General features: G+C 48.5%; 1 protein-coding gene across 15 annotated transcripts in view; it reads left to right on the top strand.

Annotated features, from left to right (window-relative positions):
* LOC145535520 (melanoma-associated antigen 10-like) overlaps positions 1-17,536 on the top strand; it is a 28,676-nt gene extending 11,140 nt beyond the window's left edge. The window contains exons 1-4 of one of the 15 annotated variants that reach the window (XM_081563971.1): positions 13,813-14,086; positions 15,259-15,390; positions 15,542-15,603; positions 15,678-17,536. In XM_081563971.1, coding sequence (XP_081420097.1) covers positions 15,737-16,531 — 795 coding nt within the window. In that variant the 5' untranslated portion in view covers positions 13,813-14,086; positions 15,259-15,390; positions 15,542-15,603; positions 15,678-15,736 and the 3' untranslated portion in view covers positions 16,532-17,536. Of the gene's footprint in view, positions 1-13,812; positions 14,087-14,301; positions 14,568-14,881; positions 15,396-15,541; positions 15,604-15,677 lie in introns of those variants that run through there. The other 14 variants (XM_081563964.1, XM_081563974.1, XM_081563966.1 and 11 more) reach the window with 14 other exon arrangements.
* The last annotated feature ends 8,763 nt before the right edge of the window (positions 17,537-26,299 follow it).

The following is a 26,299-nucleotide window of genomic DNA, read 5'->3' as shown; positions in this document are numbered from 1 at the left end:
CAGCTTCTGACCCAAATCCCAGGCCTGGGGTGCGACTGAAGCTAGTCCTGTAGCGAAGAGCACAGAAATAATAGCAATCAGGGATAGAGTCCAGGGTTGACAATGAAACTCCATCGATATTTTGATAGCCGGATCCTCAAGCTTCTGCTGTGTGTTGACCAGCCAGCTGCCGGAGTGTGGCTGGAGCAAGGCTGAAGAATCCTCAAGCTTCTGCCGTGCATGGACTAGTCAGCTTCCGGAGTGACTATTGCAGGGCTCAGCATCCTTTGTGGGTGAGAGTTGTTGTCTTTGGAAACAGACCTTGAGGAGGTTTCTGGGGTCCCGAACTGCCTTCCAGGTGTCCTCATTACAGGAAGCCGCTGCCTTCTTGACTCTGGTGTGGTGGATCCAAGGGATGATACCTATAACTTTAATGGTAGTAGGGGTTGCCAGGACGACTGTGTGAGGGCCTGTTCAAACTGGCTGAAGTGGTTCCTTTTTCCAATCTTTAACCCATACCTCATCTCCTGGCTGATAGGGATGAACCCAATTGCCCAGTGGAATGGATGTCCTGTCTCAGGTTTCTTGGGCGATATGGCGGAAGACTTTCCCAGGGCGACACCTCCAGGTCAGCTAGTTGTTGGTGATCTCCCTTGAGGTTTTTTATCACCGGGGGTGGTCTCCCATATAAGATCTCAAAGGGAGAATAGCCCGGGTCCTCGGGGTGCATTTACGGAGGGTGGTGAGAGTCCACAGACTAAGGCAGCTTGTTCTAGCACTGTCTGGGCGTTGGCCAGGGGATATTCTTGTCATACGACTACTGGGAGAAACAAACTTAACAAGAAAGTTAAAGATATATGGCCCCACGATTAATAGAAGTAGACACGCGGCTGAGGCACAACTAGGAGAACCAGGTCCAGACATTGGTTCGTGACATTCGTGTTTCTCTAGGTGTGAGAAGATGCAAGGACTTGGACTCATAAAAATCTTTACCTGAAAATATCTGACTATCTGAAGGCCTGTTTTTCTGGGTTTTTCCCAGAGCACAGAGTGCCTTATTTTTTGACTCCATCCTGAACGCCTTTCAAGGGGGTGTTGAAGGTCAGCATCTTGTAGTGGTTATGATTTAATCTTTGTAGCGGCAGCTGGCAAGAGCCAACTTCCAGTCAGCAGGGCCCCTTCATAGTCATATTTGACCATGTTTGGGGGGCATTTCATGGTCACTGTGTCCCGTGGTGCTGGGAAGGCTCATTCCCAGGTCTAACAAAGATTCCATGGACAGGCCACTCAATGTGTTGTCACTAGACCAGGGCTTGTAAGTAGCAAAAGTCTGCGGACCATACCTGTCTTACTAGCCTCTTGGTCCAGGAAAATATTTCCTCTTGTTGCTACTTCCCATATCTGAAGTTACATTATTACAATTATTGATCTCATGTGGAACTGCATATCAGCATTTTATCACAGGCTCTGTCACACATTTGGTGACGTAAGAAATAATCTTCTGAAACAAGCTACATAGAAATAATATAGCTAGCAGTTATTAGTAAGGTCACAGGCAAGAATTTAAGCCAAGAACTTTCATTGGGTATAGCCCAGTATACCCCAGGTCACCTGTCTCAGTTAAATGATTATAGCCAAGTGTTAATCTCCTGTTTGTACATCATGGAGCATCTGACCTTTATCCAAAGACTGGTTGCTGAGGTAAGCTTTAGAGACAATCTGAAGAGTGTCCTTTTTAATCATTTAATTAAAACTTTTAGCAATATAACATAACAAGGAACTATCTCAGAAGTGAGTCTTAGTAGCACAGACCTTAATTAACAAAACTAGAACTTAATATTTAATGAAACATAATTATTTCTTTTCTTTCTTCTTCTTCTTCTTTTTTTTTTTTTTTTGAGAACTCATTGTGAGGGCATTAACACTGTAGCCAGGTAAGGCTTTAACCCATCAAATAAAAATGAGGTCTGTCAGGGAGCCGGGAAAAGCCAAGCGGCCATCTTAGATTTCCCATAGCCCTGGATCTTTGATTTTTAGCTGTTGTTTATTTATTTTTAATTTCCTGATTTAAGAGCAGACTGTCACCATGTTTTAAGGACATCAAGATAGCAAAAGTCTAACCTTGAGGGGTTATTTTTTGTAGAAGCAGAATGAACTTTGTCTACATGTACCATAATCTTAAATAATGTTTATTTATGTTACCAAAGTAACAAAAAGATTTTAAAAACAAATAAAAATCACTTAAAGGCAAATAAATTTGTAATCTGTTATCGAGAGCTGCATTTTAAGAAAACTTTGTTCTCTAAACAGAGAGAAGACCAAATTCCAGTCTGGCACCAGCTTACCATTAATAACAAAATTTGTTTATCTGTTTAATCTTAGAAAGTCTTTTCCATAAATCTTGAGGAGCTAGCAGTATTCTTCTAAAGGCATGAGAGTAAAATCATTGAAGGCATGTTTAAAATCTGATTCTGCTGCAATTGACAAAGAAACCTGGTCATAACACTTTAATATGATGACTAGAATTATAATTGACCATATTTTATCAGAGCATAGCATATCTATATAAATTTCACATAAGTTTAGGATATCTATATTAGTAATATCAGCCATACAGTATAACCTGAAAAGATTTTTTTCACCCCTTTAACAGTACTTCCCATGTAATTTAACATGTCCAATGAACCCAGGTAGCTTAATAACTCTTTGGGATGTCTCAGGCGCCCTCTGAAGCATCCCAACGTTGGCTAGAAGTCAAGTTATTTAGGAAGGTTTGTTGTTAAATATCAAAAGAGTTTACCATACTCAGTCAGATAGGATCATATAAGTTACTGTGAAATAATAATTATTTACTTAGCCAAAGTTAACCAAAGATTTCAAAGGTAAATATAGAACAGACCAATTAAGAGGTAAAGGAACTTAAATCTATTATTGAAAGCAGTTCAACATCTGAAGAAAGTATGTCCTCTTAACAGAGAGAAAGGCCAAATTTCAGTTTTTGCACCAGCTTACTTTAAACTCATTTAGGTAAACCTTAATTAAATTTATTTTAAACATAGTCCTAACCATGCACAAAGCATTTTTACAGGGTCCACCTTCCACAAACCTTTTAATCATTTTCTGTAACAGCCACCTGTAAGTCAGACCTACTTTCTTTTCCCTTTATAAAATGTAATTTTATTTTTTATATCTTCTTTATTAAAAACATACATCGTACTTTTGTATTAGATTAGCAAACAAACATTAATACCAGATATTTAATATTGAATATTTCCCAGTTCACATGAATCTGAAATTTATTTAGGTTAATTTTGTGTGTGTGTGTGTGTGTATTTAGAATTCTTTGGGTTTTAAGCACTTATTTTTCTCTAGGCCGATTAAATAAGAACTCATTTACAACTTCAACAATATTATCAGAAAAAAGACATACACTGAGACATACATAAATCCAGACAGACAGACTGACAGAGATCTTATAGTTTTCTGTTTGAGATTTAAAATATCTCTTTGAACCCCCCCTCCCCTTGTTTTCCCTTCTGCTTGAAGTTCTAATTTGCCCAAGGCTGAGGTCTCAGGCAAAGCTGACTGTGTATTTCAAAGACATGGAAAGGGTTAACTTCAAGCTTTTCCCTGGGTAGGTCTTTTAACAAGCTAGTTGTTTTTAATTGCACACGCAAAAATAATTGGTTTTGTAGTTTCCAAAAAGAAAAATTTATCTCACTCTGTTCAGTCAGCAATCACACACTCACAATCATTCAGAGGCTACCACAATGCCTCCCTTCGCCCAAGTCCCCAGGTTTCCTTAACTGTTGCTCCCTTCCTGGGAGCCCCAAGGAGGTTATCATTGACGATGATAACCAAGGCCCAAGGCCCCAGGCCTCCCTATCTGATGCTCCCTTCCTGGGAGCCCAAGGAGGCGATCAGTCTCCTCTTCTACCCATTGGGGTAGGTTCTTCCTGCCTGGGGACCGGCCCCAGGGCCTTACCTTATCCTGTGGTCATTCCTGGTGAGTCGGTCCATCCCTCCAATGAGTCCAGTTGGGGCTCGGCCATCCGGAGAATCGGAACACCTGTCCAAAAGAGAACCCGGAATGCCATCAGGTGGCGCGCCTCCTCCTTCGTCTCTGGGTTCCTTCGCTCCAGCACAGCCGAGCCAACAGTCCAGTGGCTCAAGGGGCCGGCGTGGTTGGAATCTCACTGGGGCCTCCAGAAATGTTACAGAAACCAGTACACGAGAAACCAAGCACCACACTCGGCGAGTTGGAGAACTCAGGTTTATTACGCCGGCGGGCCCAGAGGAGTTAACACTCCAAGCTCTGAGCCCCGAACAAAGGGATTACAGAGTTTTTATAGACAGACTGTAGTGGGCAACAATAGCTGTTAATAGGCTGGTTTAAACTAAGGGGTTTTGCGAGCGCGAGAACGGTGATGGGGATGCCTGACCCGGACAGGCATGATTAAGCAGGTTTGCAGGGGCTGGGCAATTGCAAAGAGTAGGACAAGGGCGAGAGAAATAAACTCCAGTTCCTAGTGTTGCATGTCCCCTCTTTCTGAGACTACGTGACCTACGTGCTCTAGACTTTGCAAGGGGCAAGCTGAGTTTCAGAGGCAGAAGGAGAAGGAGCTCATGTAAAATTTTAACCTTTCCTCTTCAACCCCTCTCAGTCTTCCTGTAGGATTTTAATGGGGATCCTTTTTGAAACTGGCAGTTGGACTCTTAAACTGATGGAGTGGCTTTCCTAGGTGGTGAGACCCCCAAAGCCATAAAAATTGCTCTGAAGCTGAATTCATACAGCTCAGAATCCTCCTTGAAGGTGAAGGGTGGTGCATTGTGCGTATCCTAGCCAGATTTTATAAAGAAAACTCCCGCTGTCCTTGTCCTCCCACTGTCTCTTGTCTGATACCTGCCCCTCACGAAGGTCATGGCTATCAGGGAGCCCAAGGGCACCCGTGCAGGTGTTCAGGCGAGTTCCATCATGTTGCTGGCCAAAATCTTGGCCTTCTCTGCCCACCGAAGGTAAACAAAAAATACAGAGATAGAGTGGGCAGGCAATAGAAAGGTGGCTTTAATCCTCAGCCAGCAGAGAGGGGAACAAAGTCGGCTCATGCCTCAAAAACCGGGCCCCCTGTCCATGAGGAATCTAGGGGCTGATATAATATGAGGGCTCCCAGTCAGGAGTCAGTGATGAGGAACAAAGGTGTTAGGATCTTGATTCTTTCCTCTTGCATTGTTTCAAAGTCAGCCACAGACTGGCGTCAGTAACCCATTAATTGAGCCTGGCAGTTCAGTGACTCAGTGGCCTTCTTTCTGATATGTAACCACAAGGGGAAGGGTGTTGTAAGGGTAATCACTAGATACAGGATGTACTTAGCAAAGAATCAAAGAAAGATAGGTGTGAAGTGTAGCTCCTGTAGAGCTAGGGGGCAGAAAAGCAAACAGTTACAGACATGCAGAGTTCAGAGCAGTTAAAGTGGAAAGAAACTAGGAATGTTCAGGCCTGCTCACTGTTCTCTTTATCGTCTTTGTTCCCAGGAAAGGGATAGAGAAAGCTCATTTTCCCCTTTTTCCTTTTCACGGCAACAAATGCCCGCCTGTCTGTTTATTTCCTCCTTATTAATGGATGAGGGAAATTGTTGTCATTCTTGTCTGGCTGAGGAACGAAGTTCAGTTTTGCTCCATGTGACAATCACCAGCTGTTCAGCCCAGAGGCCCGTGTATCTCCTACTTCAAATTTTCCTTGAGAGACGTGAACCTCACAGATCTTTATTGGGGTTATGAGGGACAGATCATCAGTCTTCCGTAACTTCTTTAATGCTGACACAGGACCCATAGATGCTACCTAGTTGGGGTCACAGAGCTCTTGCCTTGTTTCATAAAGGGGCCCTAAGGTGACTTTTCTGGTTATTCCCACATGATCCGTTCGAAGGAGTGGCTGTAATCTCTCTGGGGGCATGGGTTTTCTCTCCACATCATGATTATCTTCATGTAAATACGTTGTCATCTGGAGGAGACAAAACTTAGCAGTTTTTTTTTTTTTTTAAAGAAAAACAGAGGCCATAGATCAGTAAAAGAGTTATTGTAAATGAAGGTCAATGAAAGAGTAAGAACCGAGTTATATTTGATGACAATTTTGATTCTGGTCCAGGTAGGGTCAGTGCTTGGGTCATCCTGTCAAGGGAATGGAGCTATTTGGACTCAGAAGTAGTTGAAGGAATGACAATCTGGACATTAACAGACAAGACAGAAAAAGTTAAGCCTGAAATTAAGCCTGAATCCTAATTTCGATTTAACGCTTGTAGCCAGGTAGCCTGGCTTGTTGTCTGTTGTCGTTCAGCCATGTCCGACTCTTTCCGACCCCACGGACTGTAGCACACCACGTTTCCGTGTCCTTCACCGTCTCCCAGAGATTGCTCAAACTCATGTCCACTGAGTCGGTGATGCCATCCAACCATCCCATTCTCTGTCATCCCCTTCTCCTCTTGCCTTCAATCTTTCCCAGCGTTAGGGGCTTTTCTACTGAGTTGGCTCTTTGCATCAGCTGGCCAAAGTATTGGAGCTTCAGCTTCATTTAGTTGTCAGGGTTTATCTAAGTAGATCTTAACCTTTAATGTGGCTATTGGTCATTACACATGTTTTTTTTTTTTTTCCCCAACATATGGCCCAGAGCAATTTCATTGTCTAAACACACAACAGTTACAACAAAAGACCTTTAAAAATAAGATTGTTGTCACCTGCTGCAGGCAGAGTTTGTTTTTAGAATGGCTGATGGCATTCTAAGTCTGACACAGCTCAGAAAACTCATGTTCTTAACAATACAAGGACTTTGTCTGAAATCACACCATAGTGTCACCTAGTTATTTCCATAGTTAGTTTATTTTGTTTGTGCCGGAAGTCCTCTTGTAGGAAGTCACCATTAACCTCACTATAGGGCTGCCAGGTGGGCGATCCACAAACTGGAGAACAATTACACCAAAGAAGTTCTGGCACTGTTGAGAAAGCTCTAAGCCACACAACAGACTTCCCAACCTGGAAATCTGACAAAAGGGTTGAGAATCTCCAGGGAAACTGACTTTGAAGATCAGTGGGATATGATTAAAGAACTTCCACAGGACTGGGGAAACAGAGACTCTCAGGGGGCAGAAACAAAACCTTGTGTGCACCAGGACCCAGGAGAAAGGAGCAGGGGACCCACAAGAGACAGAGCCAGACTTGCCTGTGAGTGTTCAGGAGTCTGCGGTGGAGGCCTGGGTCAACAGTGACCTGCCGTGGGGTTAGGGCCACTGACAGCAGCAGTCCTGGGAGGCGCGGCATGCTGGCATAAGTCCTCTTGAAGGAGGTTGCCATTATCCCAATCATAGTTTGGCCCCAAGTCAAACTGCAGGGAGGGAACACAGCCCCACTCATCAGCAGATAATTGGATTAAAGATTTACTGAGCATGTCCTTGCCCACCAGAGCAAGACCCAGTTTTCCCCATGGCCAGTCCTATCCATCAGGAAGCTTGCACAAGCCTCTTATCCTCATCCATCAGAGGGCAGAGAGAATGAAAACCACAATTGTGGAAAACTAAACAAACTGGTCACATGGATCACAGCTTTGTGTAACTTAATGCAACTACGAGCCATGCCACGTAGTGTCACCCAAGATGAACGGGTCATGGTGGAGAGTTCTGACAAAATACGGTCCACTGGAGAAGGGAATGGAAAATCACTTCAGCATTCATGCCCTGAGAACCCCATGAACTGTATGAAAAGGCAAAAAGATATGACACTGAAAGATGAACTCCCCAGGTTGGTAGGTGCCCAATATGCTTCTGGAAAAGAGTGGAGAAATAGCTCCAGAAAGAATGAAGAGGCTGAGCCAAAGCGGAAACACCGGGCAGTGTGGATGTGTCTGGTGGTAAAAGTAAAGCTCGATGCTGTAATATCATTGTATAGGAATAATATTGTACAGGAACCTAGAATGTTAGGTCCATGAATCAAGGAAAGTTGGGAGTGGTCAAACAGGAGACGGCTAGAGTGAACATCGACATTTTATGAATCAGTGAACTAAAATGGAGGGCAATGGGCGAATTTAATTCAGATGACTGCGATATCTATTACTGTGGGCAAGTATCTCTTAGAAGAAGTGGAGTAGCCCTCATAGGCACCATAAGAGTCTGAAATGCAGTACTTGGGTTCAATCTCAAAAATGACAGAATGATCTCTGTTCGTTTCCAAGGCAAACCCTTCAATATCACAGCAATCCAAATCTGTGCCCCAGCCACTGATGCCAAAGAAACTGAAGTTGAACAGTTTTATGAAGCCCTACAAGATCTTCTAGAACTAACACCAAGAAAAAAAAAAAAAAAGATGTCCTTTTCATCACAGGGAATTGGGATGCAAAAGTAGAAAGTCAAGAGGTACCTGGAGTAACAGGCAAGTTTGGCCTTGGAGTACAAAATGAAGCAAGGCAAAGGCTAACACAGTTTTGCCAAGACAATGCACAGGTCATAGCAAACACCCTCTTCCAACAACACAAGACATGACTCTGCACATGGACATCACCAGATGGTCAATACCGAAATCAGATTGGTTATATTCTTTGCAGCCGAAGATGGAGAAACTCTATACAGTCAGCAAAAATAAGATCAGGAGCTGACTGTGGCTCAGATCGTGAACTCCTTCTTGCAAAATTCAGACTTAAATTGAAGAAAGTAGGGAAAACTAGACCATTCAACTATGACTCAAGTCAAATCCCTAATGATTATACAGTGGAAGTGACAAATAGATTCAAGGGATTAGATCTGATAGAAAGAGTGCCTCAAGAACTACAGGCAGAGATTTGTAACACTGTACAGGAGTACAGGAGACAGTGACCAAAACCATCCCCAAGAAAAATAAACGCAAAAAGGCAAACGGGTGTCTGAGGAGTCCTTACAGATAGCTGAGAAAAGAAGAGAAGAGAAAGGCAAAGGAGAAAAGGAAAGAGATACCCATTTGAATGCAGAATTCCAAAGAAGAGCAAGGAGAAATAAGAAGGCCTTCTTAAGGGATCAGTGCAAAGAAATAGAGGAAAACGATAGAATGGGAAAGACTAGAGATCTCTTCAAGAAAATTAGAGATACCAAGGGAACAATTCATGCAAAGATGGGCACAACCAAGGACAGAAATGGTATGGACCTAACAGAAGCAGAAGAGATTAAGAAGAGGTGGCAAGAATACACAAAAGAATTGCACAAAAAAGATCTTAATGACCCAGATAACCACGATGGTCTGCTCACTCACCTAGAGCCAGACATTCTGGGGTGTGAGGTTAGATGGGCCTTAGGAAGCTTTACTATGAACAAAGCTAGTGGAGGTGATGGAATACCAGCAGAACTGTTTCAAAACCTAAAAGATGGTGCCGTGAAAGTGCTGCACTCAATATGCCAGCAAATTTGGAAAACTCAGCACTGGCCACAGGACTGGAAAAGGTCAGTTTTCATTCCAGTCCCAAAGAGGGGCAATGCTAAAGAATGTTCAAACTGCCGCACAATTGCACTCACTTCATATGCTACCAGGGTCGTGCCCAAAGTTCTCCAACCTCAGCTTCAACAGTATGTGAACTGAGAACTTCCAGATGGACAGGGTGGATTTAGAAAGGCAGAGGAACCAGAGAGCAAATTGCCAACCTCCGTTGGGGCATAGAAAAAGCGAGAGAGTTCCCGAAAAACATCTACTTCTGTTTCATTGACTACGCTAAAGCCTTTGAGTGTGTGGATCACAACGATCTGTGGAAAATTGTGAAAGAGGTGAGAATACCAGACCACCTAATTTGCCTCTTGAGAAGCCTTTATGCAGATCAAAAAGCAACAGTTGAAACCGGACGGGGAACAATGAACCGGTTCTAAATTGGGAAAGGAGTACATCAAGGCTGTATATTGTCACCCTGCTTGTTTAACATATGCAGAGTACATCACACAAAGTGCTGGGCTGGATGAAACTCAGGCTGGAATCAAGATTGGTGGGAGAAATATCAATAACCTCAGATATGCAAACGACGGGCTTCCATGGTGGCTCGAACTGTAAAGATTCCGCCTGCAATGAGGCAGACATGGGCTCGGTTCCTGGGTTGGGAAGGTCTCCTGGAGGACGGCATGGCCACCCACTCCAGTATTCTTGCCTGGAGAATCCCCATGGCCAGGGGAGCCTGGCGGGCTGCCATCCATAGGGTCGCAAAGGGTCAGAGATGACTAAGTGACAGAGCACAGCACAGCATGGAAATGACACCACTCTAAGGGCAGAAAGCGAGGAGGAACTAAAGAGCCTCTTGATGAAGGTGTAAGAGGAGAGTGACCAGGCTAGCCTAGAACTCAACATTCAAAGAACTAAGATCATGGCATCCAGTCCCATCACTTCATGGCAAATAGATGGGGAAACAATGGAAGCAGTGACAGACTTTATTTTCTTGGACTCCAAAATCACTGTGGACGGTGACTGCAGCCAGGAAATTAAAAGACAAGACACTTGCTCCTTGAAAGAAAGCTATGACAAACCTAGACAGCATAGTAAAAAGGAGAGCTATCAGTTTGCTGACAAAGGTGCGTCTACTCAAAGCTGTGGTTTTTCCAGTGGTCGTGTACAGCTGTGAGAAGTGAAGTGAAGTGAAGTCACTCAGTCGTGTCCGACTCCTTGCTTCCCCATGGACTGTAGCCTGCCAGGCTCCTCTGTCCATGGCATTTCCCGGGCAAGAATACTGGAGTGGGTTGCCACTTCCTTCTCCAGGGGATCTTCCCGGTTCAGGGATCAAACCTGGGTCTCTGGCGTAAAGGCAGACGCTTTACCGTCTGAGCCACCTCGGAAGTCTACAGCTGTGAGAGTTGGACCGTAAAGAGGGCTGAGCACCGAAGAATTGATGCTTTTGAACTGCGGTGCTGGAGAAGATTCTTGCGAGTCCCCTGGACTGCAATGAGATCAAACCAGTCAATCCTAAAGGTAATCAACCCTGACTATTCATTAGAAAAACTGATGCTGAAACTGAAAAAATAGTTCTATTCCAATTCCATTTCATCTTGTTCAGGGTCCCAGAACAAAATGGAAGAGTTCCCAATCACTTAAAAAAAACAGCAACACTCTTGTTCTTGAACTGGGTAAGCACAAACACACTGTGATCAGCATCATTCACAAAGCTAAGACACTGAAGTTTATTTAGCCTTCTATTAAAACAGCCAAAGTTTGAAAAATTCCTAAAGAAAAGAGAGATGAATCTGCATGTCATCGTAGAGAAGAGGAACACAAAGATGCTTCACATTGGTTCCCCCAGCTGGCCCGGACCCTCACTTCTGAGAAGGCCGACTGCTTCCTCTTCAATCACAGAGGGAAGGATCAGCCTGGCTGCTGCTCTGGCTCAGGTCCCCTCTTCCTCCTCCCCCTCAGCCTCTTCAGAAAGGGGTGGGAAGGCCCTCAAAGCCCTTTGTTTGACCCTGAGCAGAAATGCCCTGACTTGCCACTTGCTGGTCTATCTCAACAGATACAAAGAAGAGACTAAATATAAGACTGGAGTATGAGATACATCCAAATATAGTAATAGCAGATACTCTTTAACAAGTTAGGTATATATATATATATGGTGGCACAGTGGTAAAAGAATCTGCCTGCAATGCAGGAGATGCAAGAGACTCGAGTTCAATCCCTGGGTCAAGACGATCCCCTGGAGAAGGAAACAGTAAACCACTCCAGTATTCTTGCCTAGAGAATCCCATGGACAGAGGGGCTGGCATGCTACAGTCCGGGCTGCAAAAAGTTGGACACGACTGAAGCAATTGAGCAGCAGCAGTGTGGTCCAAAAATTAATACATAGCTAAAAATCTAAACATACACCCATATATACATGTTTCGTACATACATCGTGGTTTGTCCATGTATGAGTATATAAGCACATATCATCATTTTTTTTTTTAAAGTCGCTCAGTCATGTCCGACTCTTTGCGAACCCATGGACTATACAGTCCATGGAATTCTCCAGGCCAGAATAGTGGAGTGGGTAGCCTTTCCCTTCTCCAGAGGATCTTTCCAACCCAGGGATCGAACCCAGGTCTCCGGCATTGCAGGTGGATTCTTCACCAGCTGAGCCACAAGGGAAGCCCAAGAATACTGGAGTGGGTAGCCTATCCCTTCTCCAGCAGATCTTCCCAACCCAGGAACTGAACCGGGTCTCCTGAATTGCAGGCAGATTCTTTAACAACTGAGCTACGAGGGAAACATATAATCTACACACATATATACATACAAATCTGACACACATCTCATAGATATGTGAAATGTATTCATCAACATGAATGAGGACTAAACAGTGGAAAGGACAGCACTCCAACAGGATCACCTCTTATGGATGAGCACTGAAGAATTGATGCTTTCAAACTGTGGTGTTGGGGGAGACTCTTGAGAGTCCCTTGGACAGCAAGAAGATCAAATCAGTCAATCCTAATGGAAATCAACCCTGAATATTCATTGGAAGGACTGACGCTGAAGTTGAAGCTCCAATACTTTGGCCACTTGATGTGAAGAGCCAACTCATCGGAAAAGACTCTGATGCTGGGAACGATTGAAGGCGGGAGGAGAGGGGGACGACAGAGGACGAGATGGTTTCATGGCAACACAAACTCAACGGACATGAGTTTGATCAAACTCTGGGAAATAGTGAAGGGAAGCCTGGCATGCTGCAGTCCCTGGAATCGCAAAGAGTCGGACATGACTGAGCAAATGAACAACAACCAACAGGTAATATTATCTAATCATCAAACGAAGGGTTCCCCTAAGTCACCTGCTGCTACTCAGCCTCTTCACCTAAAACCAAATATTTTATACAAAATGTTTGTGAAGTATGATGACTGCTGAGGGGCCCCCATGGGAAGATGTGTGGCTTCCTGTGCTCCCCCATGGTCATGGGCACAGCAAGCTGCCATCCAGCATGTGTACTGGGACTGCAGCCTTCTCTCAAGTGTTAAGGAGGCACCCTCCTGAGTGAGGATGAGGGAGTCCAGTCACCCCGGAACAGAGGTTCCCACAGAATACAACTCCACTCCTACTGGGACTCCTGGGAACCCCGGTCCGGGCTGTCAGGCTGAGCCCTCCTCCCCCACCACTTCTTCAGGGACTCGGGGAGTCAGAGTCTCGGTCTGAGGGCACAGTCTCATGTGGACAGAGGGAGGGGCCCACGTCCTGCAGAGACTCGAGGTGAGGACAGAGGGCCCCCAAGGGATGCATGTGCAGCCCTCCCAACAGCCGTGGGGGAACACGGGGTGTGGTATCCAGATGTGACGTCAATGACCCCGCTGGGAGGGGAGATGTGAGGGCCTGGGTCACGCAGCTCGGGTTTATGTCAGCAGAGTGAAGGCCAGCTGTGCTAGGAGTCCAGGCAGAACCCTGAGGGGGGCGCTGGGACCCCAGAACATACAGGTCGCCACGGCTTTTAGCCCTGGGAGACCCCGACAGGCTTGTGGGAACGAGCCCCCTCTCCCACTTGCCTCTCGGGGGTCCTGGCTTGGGAAGATGCTGGCTCTAAGGCGAGCAAAGTTGGCAGCTGAGGGTGGCGCCTAGGTGAGCTGGGAGTCAAGCTGACAAAGAGAAAGAGGGTTGAGGAACCCCTGCGGGGTCATCTCAGCTTTGGGAAGCCCTGGGCTTGGAGCCTTGATGTCATGTCCACAGTCTCCTACCGGGGTCTCAGGGCAGTGAAGGCCTTGATGTGAGGGTCCTGCTTCGGGTCAACATAGGGACATCCCCGGACCTGCCAGGGCACAAGATGAGGACCTTGAGGGAGGACACAGGTAACCCCACAGGTCCTGGCGCCTGCTGTCAGCCCTGGGAGACCCTGGTGGCGGCATGAGCACAGGGTCGCAGAGACACTGAAGACTTGATATAAGGGGAGGGGCCTCAGCGGGTGAAGGAGAAGATCTTAGGTTCTGAAAGAGTCTGGGTGAGGACCCTGAGGGAGGACTTCCGGGACTCTGGCCCTGGGGTAGGATGAGCCTACCATACGTGGTCTCACTTCCTGATACCCGGGTCTCAGCCTGGGGTCCGGAAACAGGGGGCAGACTTCCGGACATCCGGATCTCAGACTGGGGACTTTGCATATGGCGCGGGGACTCAGGTGGGCCGATTCCCAGGTCCTGTGGTGTGTCAGGTTGAGGACTCTGAGGGAGGATAGGGTACCGTGGACCGCAATCAGAGGAGACCTCAGAGTAGCCCGTCTCGGTTATCAGTCCAGGGTGACTGTGGGGTAGAATGAGCGGAACAGGCGTGGTCTGACTTCCTGACATCCGGGTCTTGGAGAGCCTGGGGCCCTGGTATAAGGGGCGGGGCTTCAGTTGTGGAGAGGCGAGAATCCCAGGTCCTGACCGGAGGCAAGGTGAGGTGCCTGAAGGAGGACTGAGCGGTCCCTGCGTGAGGACCAATGGAACCCCACAGATCCCCACCCCTGTAGTTGGCCCTGGGAGCCCTAGGGGTGAGAAGAGCACTCTAAGCCTGTCTGACTTCCTGACATGCGGGTCTCAGAGAGACTGGGGACTTGGTGTGAGGAGCCGGGCCTCAGGTAGGGAGAGGACAGAGCCCAGGTCCTACCGGGAGTCAAGGTGAGGACACTGAGGGAGGAGGAGAGCCCGACCCCAGAGCAGAGGGGACCCTGGTAGTCCCCGGGCGGGATGACCATGTGCAGGATTTCCTGACATCCGGGTCTCAGAGAGCCTGGGGACCTGGTGAAAGTGGTGGGGTTTCAACATGGCGGACGGGACAATGGCGGGTCCTGCCTAGAGTCTAGGCTCCATGTGAGGAAGGACTGGGGCTGTTAGACCCCAAGGGAGGGAGGGATCCTTGCTCTTGCGGGGGGGTCTTGGAGGCTCCAGAGTGGTGTGAGCAGTTTATTCATCTCTTTCTTACGGGCCTTAAGGTGAGGTGTTCTGGTGGAGGGTGGAGGCTTCCGGTTTGCGAAGGCTGTACTCCCTGGACCCCGAGGGAGGACTGAGCAGACGCCCACCCCTCTGTTCAGTGCTGGGAGGCCAGGTAGGACGTGAGGAGAGGTGAGGACCGAGCATCTCCCCAGCCTAGGACCCGCGGGAGGCCCTAGGCAGGTGCGGCCACATATGGGGCCCCTCAGCACTTTCTGTCCAGACTTGGCTCTTGTTCTGAGTTTCCCTGCAGGCCCCTCAAGGGGGAAGGTCCAGGCCGTTCCAGTGGAAAAGTGAGCACTACACGTGAGCCCCGATGGGACTACCCACCCCAGATCTGGGGGAAACCTCACAGAGTCAACCTCTCTTACCAGCACAGAAGGCCTAGGTCTGTGCCACAGTCTACCCCCGAGGTGCCCCCTCCATTTGTCTCAGAGGATCCAGGAACCAGGAGGCGAAGGTGGAGGTCTGAGGCCTGTGTCCTGAGGTCACAGGAGTGACACGAGTCAAGGTGAGGTGGGTGCCCTGAGTGTGCACAGGGGCTCCCCATCCCAGAACAGAGGGGACCTCAAAAGGCCCTCATCCCCCCACCTTGTCAGCCCCAGAAACTCGGGCTGTACTGGCTGCACCCTGAGCCAGAATTTCTCTTCCTCACTTGACAGGGGACTGACCACCAAGGAGGAGTGCACCTGTAACGTCCAAGAGCAGCCCTCAAGGAAGACCAGTAAGCGGCCTCAGTCAGAGCCACCCATGGTGCGTTTCAAAACTGAGACCGTTTACACTCTCTCTCTTTCCCAGGTCGGTGGTCTCCATTTTCCCCCTGCCACACCCCCACTGGGCACAAGACCCCTGACATCATGCCCGTGGTCCCGACGAATGAGCTCTGCACTCCTGAGGAAGACCTTCAGGGCCAAATCCGGGCCCAGGGCCCAGTGGAGGCGCAGCTCCTGGGGGCTGAGGCGGAGGATGCCTCAACCTCTCTGGCCTCCCTCCCTCCAGTCTCATCTTCCTCTGCCGCCGTGGATGCAGAGATCTTGTTCAAGCAGGCTCTGATTGTGATGGCGGGCGAACTACTGCAGTTCCTGCTCCTCAAGTATGGCACCAAGGAGCCGATTTTCCAGGCTGAAATGCTGAATACGGTCCTCAGGGATAACCAGGCCCACTTCCCAGTGGTCTTCCGTAAAGCCACGCAGTGCCTGCAGCTGGTCTTTGGTCTGGATGTGAAAGAGGTAGACCCCAGAGAGCACATCTATGTCATGGTCCCCACCCTGGGCCTCACCCTCAATGAGATGCAGAGGGATGGGCAGAGCAAACCAAAGGCTGGCCTCCTGGTGAAGACCCTGAGCCTGATTGTCCTAGCGGGGGACCGGGTCTCCGAGGAGAAGGTCTGGGAAGCACTCAGCAGGATGGCGGTATTTGCTGGAATAGATCACGACATCTATGGGGAGCCCAAGGAGCTGCTGACCCAAGTGTGGGTGCGGGAGGGGTACCTGCAGTACCGTCAGGTGCCTTACAGCCACCCTGCTCGCTACGAGTTCCTGTGGGGTCCCCGGGCCTATGCAGAGACCAGCAAGCAGCAAGTCAAGGACTATCTGCGCAGGGTCAATAGGAGGGGTCCCTGGCTCTTCCCACCCCGTTCTGCAGAGTTGTGAGGGAGGAGGAAGAGGGGCCCTGAGCCAGAGCAGCAGCCAGGCTCCTTTCAGGCCCACGTCCAGCAGCTTGTCCTGGGGACAGGAAGGGAGGCTGATCCTTCCCTCTGTGTTTTTTGTTTTTTTTTTTTTTTATAAATTTATTTATTTTAGTTGGGGGCTAATTACTTTACAATATTGTAATAGTTTTTGCCATACATTTACATGAATCAGCCATGGGTTTACATGTGTTCCCCTTCCTGGACCCCCCACCCACCTCCCTCCCCATCCCATCCTTCTGGGTCATCCCATTGCCCCGGCCCTGAGCCCTTGTCACATGCATCGAACATGGAATGGTGTTCTGTTTCACATATGATAATATACATGTTTCAATGCTATTCTCCCAGAACGTCCCACCCTCACCTTCTCCCTCAGAGTCCATAAAATTGTTCCATGCATCTGTGTCTCTTATTCTGTCTCGCATATAGGGTTATCGTTACCATCTTTCAAATTCCATATATATGCATTAGTATACTGTATTGTTGTTTTTCTTTCTGGCTTACTTCACTCTGTATAATGGGCTCCAGTTTCATCCATCTCAGTAGAACCGATTCAAATGTATTTTTTTTAATGGCTGAGTAATAAGAGGGAGCATTCAGCCTTCTCAGTGGTGACAGCCTGGGCCACTTGGGGGAACTGGTGTATAGCATCTTTGGCTTCCTGTTCTCTACAATGACATGGAGATTCACTTCTGTTTCCTTTAGGAATTTTTCAAATGTTATTCCTTTTACTAGAAGGCTTAATGAGCTTCAGTGTCTAACCATGTCGATAACGTTGATCACAGTGTGTTTGTGCTTACCCAGTTCAAGAACAAGAGTTTTGCTGTTTTGTAAAAGTGATTGCAAACACTTTCATTTTACTTTGTGACCCTGAACAAGATTACATGGACTTGGAATCTAACTATTTTGGAAATATGATATTACTTAGTAAGAATTAAGAAATAAAATGTATTTGAGGTGAGTTCCTCCATACTTTTTGTCTGTCATTTTATACAGCTAAACTATCTCTGTTCAATTGGATTTTTTCAAGTTATTATTTAAGAAAGCACAAAAAGCCTGATCCAACTTAATAAGTGCCCCACTCTGGCTCATTGATTCCACAGACCTTCATGGAGCCTGTGCTCTGCGGAAGGCCCTGTGTTAGCAGTGGGGACACTAGAAGAAGCAGGACACCACCACACCTAGAGTGATGATCTAAGAGCTGCAGTCCCATGAGGAAGGTGAAGAGACATCCCCTAGTTCCACAGAACAAGGCAACCAGGGGCAGGGTCCAGGAGGAGCACTTGAGTGTCGGTGCCTGAGCCAGGGCTGTTCGGGGCTTTAGGAAGCTGGGTTCATTCTGTGGGAGGTGATTGTGATGAGGGTGGATGGTGGCAGCAGCCACAGTTATACACAGTGTCTTATGGGTGAAATGAAAATCTGAAATGGGACATACACATTAGAAGATCCTCTTCTGTCCTTGATAAATTTCTTGGGGCAGGAATGGAAGTTACTCTATGGTCAGGGACAGTTAGACACCTGTTTATGCTGCTTGATCTAAGTACACCAAAATTTTTCAAAATGGGGAGGGGTGAGTGGACTTTGGTTTGCTGCACAATCTACTCAGTCTTGGAGAATATAGTTTAGACTTGATAAGCACCCCCATACTTTTGATAGGATTTTAATGAAGTGTCTTCTTTGAAACTGGTGGCTGTGCACTTAATCTAATAGATCAGCATATCCAGGTGGTCAGGCCCTAAAGCCATGGATGAGGAGGGGTTATGGAAACCATAGTGGCAAAATCTGTACTGAACTTGAATTCGCACACCTCAGAATCCTCCTTGCAGGTGAAAAGTGCTGCCTTGTGCATATCCTAGCTGGATTTTATAAAGAAAACTCCCACTGTCCTTGTCCTCTCATTGTCGCTTGTCTGATACCTGCCCCTCATGAAGGTCACGGCTGTCAGGGAGCCTACGGGCACCTGTGCAGGTGCTCAGGCAAATCCCATCGTGTGGAGGCAGCTGGGACTCCCAGGGGGATTCTGTGTCCTGGCATCAGGAGGCAGGGGCACATCCTCAGCCCGCTGAGACTGTGGGCGGCATCACTGCAGAGGGAAGGGCAGAAAGAGCACTGGAGGGAGCCGGGGGGGGGACGCCTCCCTGCCATTCCCAAGAGCCTTGGAAGCTAAATCAGATCTCGCATTTGAAAGTGCTGATGACACAGAGTGGTGACTAGAAACAGTTGGAGATTCAAGGCACGTTGGGCTTTCTCAGAAAGTCCTCAACACATGACGGGAATTGTCTTCATCACAAGCCATACCTACTGGCTGCTGTCTGTTGAGCACCGAGTACACTGCAGGGCAGGGGAGAGACTCCAGGTCCTTGTTCACATCTCTTCTCCCTCTGTTTCCTGGAATCTGCCTGCAGGGAACATGGGATCGTTATGTAAACCTACCACAATTTGGAAATAAATATGTGATTAATTCAACATTTTTTTAATTAATTCATTGGAAGGACTGATGCTGAAGCTGTAGCTCCAATATGTTGTCTACCTGATGTGAAGAGCCGGCTCATTGGAAAAGACCCTTATGGTGGGAAAGATTAAGGGCAGGAGAAGAAGGGTGACAAAGGAAGAGATGTTTGAATGGCATCATCGATTCAGTGGACATGAATTTGGGCAAACTCTGGGAGACAGTGAAGGACAGGGAAGCCTGGCATGCTGCAGTCCATAATGTGGCAAAGAATAGGATATGACTGAACAACAACAAACTCACCGTTTTAAATACAGACAGAATAGTGAAGTGAGTGAAGTTGCTCAGTCGTGTCTGACTCTTTGCGACTCCATGGACTGTAGCCTACCAGGCTTCTCTGTCCATGGGATTCTCCAGGCGAGAATACTGGAGTGGGTTGCCATTTCCTTCTCCAGGGGATCTTCCCGACCCAGGGATTGAACCCAGGTCTCCTGCACTGCAGGCAGACGCTTTACCCTCTGAGCCACCAGGGAAGCCCCAATATAGAAAAAAGGTTTTATCTAAATAACAATAGCACGTTGTGTGTGGGGGGAAAGCATACCATTTGCACTCTGCCTGGGATGGGGCGGAAGTGTATTTGAGGCAGGTGGTGCCACATCCACTGGCCTGAGCTCCCAAGAAGCAGTAAAGGTTCCTGCCTGCCTGACTGATGGAAGCTCTGTCCAGGCGCCATCTGCTCAGGGCCAAGGATGAGGACCTGGGCTCCTCCCACTGGCACAGTCAGAAGGTGGGTGTTTTTCCAAGGACTGCTGTCCTCCTAGAGCCCTCCAGGACAGTTGTTATGTAGGCAGGGTGGAAGAGGAAGGAGAATTTTGGATTCTGGGCACTGCAGATGGTATCCTGGGGGTGGTACAGCCAGAGGGACTGAGGAGGGTGGAGAGTCCTGGGAGGAAGGGGCAGGGACTGAGAGAGTCAATTCCTAGGCAGGTTGCTAACAAGTCCGGGTTCCCCGAGGTGGAGAAAGGGGTCTGAGGCTTTCAAGGAGGAACTAGGGGTCTGGAATTCTCAAGGAGGCTGCTGCTGCTTCTAAGACGCTTCAGTCGTGTCCGACTCTGTGCGACCCCATAGAAGGCAGCCCACCAGGCTCCGCCGTCCCTGGGATTCTCCAGGCAAGAATACTGGAGTGGGCTGCCATTTCCTTCTCCAGTGCGTGAACGGGAAAAGTGAAAGTGAAGTCGCGCAGTCGTGTACAACTCTCAGCGACCCCGTGGACTGTAGCCTACCAGGCTCCTCCGTCCAAGGGATGGAGAAAGGACAAAATTTTTTTTTCCCCCTACATTTCTTAGTCTTAGTCACATGAAACTTCGTTTCCTTTAAGCCTCAAACTGATGATTACACAGCAAACAACTCAGTTTAAACTCTGTACTAGGGATTATATAGCAACAGTGTATCCTGCTTGAGGAGTTTCTTCTTCCTGAAAACCTTCTGACTAATCCTGATACTTTAGAATGTATATTATGGGAGAGGGTCTGGTAGTGTCTTTCTATTGTTAAATTCTAATCCTGTCATCCTAAAATGTAAATTGTGAGAGTGGGTCTGGTAAAATTTTTACAACCTTGAGACATTCTTTTGATTAATTGTAGTAACCAATTATAAAAAAGTGTATAACTCCCTTGCTAACACCAGCAAGGGGGGCACTCTCCGCCCCCTTCTTGATGTCTGTGTCAGACGCTTTCTCTGTCCCTTTTCTTACTTTAATAAAACACCGCTATACAAAAGCTCTTGAGTGATCAAACCTGGTCCCTGGTCCCGAAGCTAAATCTTCTTCTTTGGAGATCACGAATCCAACATCGTTCGCCATAAGCTATCAGGATGCAGCCTAGGCGTCTGGATCTGAACTTCAAGCCAGAACCACATGAGGACCACACAGTCCTTACCCTCTGCACTTCTGGGGTCCATTCTTCTCTCCTCTTCCCTTCCCCACGGGGCAGGGCCAGGCCAGGAGAAAAGGAGACACGTAGATGGGGAACTGGCTCAAGAGCCTCTGGGGATGGTGAGAAAGAAGCTGGAGTACACGAGACTATGAAGGCCATTTATACCGAAGCAGCCTCCGGAATCTCGGTTTCCTTCTCTAACCAGCACAGTCGTGAAACAAACCACTCTGTTTGCACACCAGGAGGAGCTACAGTCCTGTGTTTTTGTTCCTTTTTCATGAAATGTCACACTCTGCGCCTCTCCTGATGTGAGCAGGGGTGGTGGACTTCATCCAAGGGGCCACCCTTCAGGAAGCAAAGTCTAGGAATTCCTTCCTGCCACCTGCTCATTTTAGCTCTCAGAGCAGCACCCTTCCATCATCTCAGAGCTCTTCGGCCCACCTGACTGCGTTGGAGGCAGCAGCCCAAGCGGACCTGTAAGGATGGGGCACCCTGTCCCTGGTGTCCAGCCCAGAGCTCCCGTCACCCGTACCGTGGACCCCTTGCCCCCACTGTCTCCAACCTGGCCTCCCTCTGTGCATCTCGGGGTTCTACCCTTCCTGTCCCTGTCCAGACAACCTCCCAGCCCAAGATGGACACAATGTTGGCATTCCCCTACAAGTCGGTACATGAAGGTCCCCAGGTAATAGTCCCCTGTCACGATTGTTGTGATTCAGATGAGTGGACAGTTGAGGTCACTTTTGGTGAGTGTCATGACAGCTAGTAAATAACAACCCTGTGCGATGTGAATAAGGACAAAAGCCTATGATTATGAATGACTATTCAAATGATTCCTTAATTCCCAATCTTTGATGAAAGTGATCAGTGAGTCTGGGTGGTAGAAGAGTATCTTTTCTGAGGGTTAGCAAGAAGAGGGTTGCCGGGATGGTGTGTCAGCCACCCACAGAGCCAGAGAGGACCTCAGTGTCCACAAACAAGCAGTTGGAGCAGATGAAAGGCTGTAGCAGATGACAGGTGTGTTCGCCAGCCTGCTCCCCAGACCCCAGCATCCCCAGACTGAAATGAGGGTGGGAAATAGCTGGCTTCATCACACAGTGTTGTTCGTCCACATGTGGGCCACGTGCATTTCCTCACTGGAGCAGTAAAGGAACCCTGGCATTTGAAATCCAGAGTGTAGTGCTTGTTTATACTCCTCTGCCTTACTGTGTGATGCACAAATATTCTCATCATAATAGCAGTGGTAAATGCTTACTAGTTCTGTTCCGTTTATTCACCGGGTCAAGAAGATGATCTGACTTGCCAAAATAACCATCAGGGCACAGAAGCCTTGAGATACAGCTTTGTGATTGAGTCCAACACAAATACTTGGAAGTCATACTCCTTGAACTTCGGACAGGGCACAGGGATCGCCCTGCCCGTGACTTCAACCTCCAAAGCCTGAGTCTCTGTGTCTAACTTGCATTTCATTCTATGTTCACTTCTGGTGCCATTTCAGAGCACAGTGGTCATAGTAGTTTTCAGAAGGCAGACATCAAAAGGGAAGACCCTGCAGAGATCAACCTAATCAAGGTGAGGGGGCCAGGCCGCTGTATCCTCCCCACATTGATCCCGTGAGTAGTCTCTCACAACGAGCTGCCCCCAGGGAGGTAACCCCTTCAGTGGAGGGCAATTCCGGAGAAGACTTTTGCCCTGAGTCCTCATCCATCAACACCGGGGGCCCTGGGCAAATGAGTGGGCTAGTCACAAAGAGGAGATCTGGGTGGCACCACAGCATCCACTATAATCCACCCCTCCCAACACTGACAAACACTCCCTTCATCTGGAGAGTTCGCCTCATCTGAGGACAGCTCCTTGAGGATTCTGGTTGGTCTCCTCTCCTCCTAAAGAAGCTCAGAGAGAAAGACTGGACAAATGCTGGGCCCTCACAGTTGCAGCAGCTGCTGCACCACAACTGATGGGTCACCCTCTCTTGCCCGAGATCCGTTCTAAATCCCCTGTACTCTCAGCCAGGACCTCGGCCATTGCCAGTGGCTTCCCTGGTGAGGTAATACAGACTTTGTCCCTCAGGGTTCTGAAGCCCTGGGCCCGATGCCCTTCCCAGACCCTTGCTCTTGGACTTGTCAATTCACCACTGAAATGGGGCAGGAACCCAAGACACATCACCTGGCTGTTAGAGATGTTTCCTCACTGTTCCCCCTGTGCCAGAGTAACCTGCACACTCGTTAGCATCAAGGTCAGCTCTGCCTGCCGGGATGGGAACAGTTCTCTGTGTGTGCTGGTCCCCTAGCAGGAGGAGCCAAAAGTGCCCAGATGGGAACCACAGCTCATGGGTCAGTAGGACTCTTATCGTGTCTCCTGGGGGAAACTTCTTGCTTTGGGAACAGCCTGTCATGTGTCACCAACGGCAATGGGGTAACCAGTAGCCACACGAGGCTGGGTAGTGTGAACTCAAATGTGCTTAGTGCGTCCCAGGGCCTGGGCTTCTAACTTAACATAATGTGAAGTCAAATGTAAATAGCTAGATGTGGCTAATGTGCATAGTCATGCTGTGGAACTATAGAACCCACTCTTGGGAGACCGGAAGTAGAAGTTCCCTGTGGGTCACTGGGAGTGATGGTAGGTGGGGTCATGAGTCATTGGGAGTGGTGATCAGTGGGGTCACTCTACACTCTGCTTCCGAGGACCATGTATCTTACCCGTGGGGGAACTAAGGATGACAGATGTGGAGCCTGTCTGGTCCCTGGAGGGTGACACCCCAGCACCATGGGCTCTCATATCCCAGTGTACACATCACGTGTGCTTTGTAAAGGTCATTCCATTGCTCCAGAAGACCTGCGGCTTCTGGGAATCGGAGGCTGAGATAGCGACTTTGGATCTCATGGCCACTTGCCCGCTGAGCCTCTGGTGTGCTATTAGAGGGTCTCTTGGTCCTGGATGGTTTTGTGAAATATTCTGTGTCACTCAGTCCTGCATTCTGTGAGCCCTCAAATAGTGGCACCAGAGAAGGTGCTGCAAGCAGGAAAGAGAAACCCACATCTAGAATGTGTACCTATCAATTTCAGCAAAGATAGACCTCTGCTCCTTCAAGGAAGGACCTGAGATACTGTGATCAACTCACCATTAGTAGCTCAGTGGTCTTCTTGAGGATCAGTATGACACTGAGGATTCAGCAGTAGTCTGTGATGAAAATAATATAATTATATATATATATATAATTTAATAAGTATAGAATTATATATTTATATACATACGCACATTTATATATATAGCATGGAAAGGCAACCACATCAGGATTGGTAAGCTGGGCAGACTCATGGTGTAGTCAAGAGCCATACCCTGGGTGGGCAATGCACAAACAGTAGGATAATCACCACTGCGGATGTTCTTCCCAGGAAGTGAGGGGTCCGAGCCCCATGCTGGGCACCTAGCATGCACCGGGACAACATGCCCACAAAACATTTCGGTTTGAAGGGAAGCGGGTCTTACTCTTAGGAGAGCCAGACAGCTTTAGCAGCTAGAAACTCTGTGCTTCAAATACATACAGAAAATCTCACCCACTCCAAGACTCTGTGTGGATGCAGTAATTTGAAAAAGCCTGCGTGAGACCCACCTGCTCGTCTCTGAGAGCTCCTGGAGAGGCAGTAGGTAAATGGAGCTCACCATGGGGCAGAGCTACTGGTGGCAGCCACTTGAGGGTGCTGGTTCTGCCAAAGGACATGGGTGCTGGCGAGTGCCATTTTGAAATCCTGCCTCTCACGTATTAGTAATGTCTCAGCCCCACCAGGCAGCTTGTTGGCATCAGTACTGGGAAGACTCAGACCAAACAGATAGGTGGGCATGGCCACAGCCCCACCCACCAGCAGGCCATTTACATTAGGACCCTTAGCGTCCCCCACCTACAAAGGACCTGGCCCTGCCGCCAGGGTGCCAAGAATGGTGCTCCACCCACCAGTGTGCCCGCACAAGCCCAGGGACCCTCAGCTCTGCAGCCAGAGGTCCAAGCCCTGCCCCATCCACCAGTGGGCTGGCACCAACTTCAGCAAACCCAAGGCTGGCAGTCAGAAACCCTGGGACCAGCTCTGCCTAACAGATGGCTGGCACCCATTCCAGGAACACATGCACTGTAGTAAGCGTCGCCAGGATTGGGCTGCATCCAACAGTGAAAAGGAAGCAGCCGCAGGTCCACTGTAGCCTTACAGCCTGCCATGTCAGGTCCAAGCCCACCCACTAGCAGGCCAGCAGCAGACCCGGGACCCCATAGAAGCTGGATTTCCAGGCGAGAAGGAGGAGACTTGAATCGGGACACCCTGGAACCTGAAACCAGCTGTGTCAGGAATGAGCCCCACACAATAGCAGGCTAACACTAGATCTGGGAACCTTTGGCCGTGTAACCATCCACCCCAGAACATTGCTCCACCCACCAGTGGGCTGGCACTAGACCTGGGACCACCCAGGTCTCAGCAGCCAGACAGCTCATGACCCAACCACAACCACCAGTGATCATCAGTCTCTGCACAAGGCAAGATCTGGCAACCAAGCAGACCAGGGTTCAGCCATGCCTACCAGGCTGCCCACACCAGTCAGCCTGCCTCAAGAGAGGGGAGCACGCAGTCCCCACGGGGGCAACCAGTAGCCACATGAGGCTGGGTAGTGTGAACTCAAATGTGCTTAGTGCGTCCCAGGGCCTGGGCTTCTACCTTAACATAATGTGAAGTCAAATGTAAATAGCTAGATGTGGCTAATGTGCATAGTCATGCTGTGGAACTATAGAACTCACTCTTGGGAGACCGGAAGTAGAAGTTCCCTGTGGGTCACTGGGAGTGATGGTAAGTGGGGTCTTGAGTCACTGGGAGTCATAGATCTCTGGGAGTGGATGCAGGCCGGGTCGTGGGTCAGTGGGAGTGGTGATCATTGGGGTCACTCTACCCTCTGGTTCAAGGACCATGTATCTTACCCCATAGGGGAACTAAGGATGTCAGACGTGGAGCATGTTTGGTCCCTGGAGGGTGACAGCCCAGTACCACAGGCTCTCATATCCCAGTGTGAACCGCACATGTGCTTTGTAGAGGCCATTCCACTCTTCCAGAAGACCAGCAGCTTCTGGATGGTGGCAGCTGAGATAGCGACTTTGGATCCCATGGCCACTTGCCCTCGTGGTCTTGGATGGTTTTGTGAAATATCCTGTGTCAGTCAGTTCTGCCCTCTGTGAGCTCTCAAATAGTGGTGCCAGACAAGGTGCTGCAAGAAGCAAAGCAAAACCCTCATCTAGAATGTGTACCTATCGATTTCCGTAAACATGAACCTCTCCTCCTTCAAGGATGGAAGTGAGATGTTGTGATCAACTGACCAT

Source organism: Giraffa tippelskirchi, chromosome X, assembly GCF_054371585.1.
Source record: "Giraffa tippelskirchi isolate mGirTip1 chromosome X, T2T-mGirTip1v1.2.pri, whole genome shotgun sequence".
NCBI lineage: Eukaryota > Metazoa > Chordata > Mammalia > Artiodactyla > Giraffidae > Giraffa > Giraffa tippelskirchi.
This window is presented reverse-complemented; position numbering and strand designations above follow the sequence as displayed.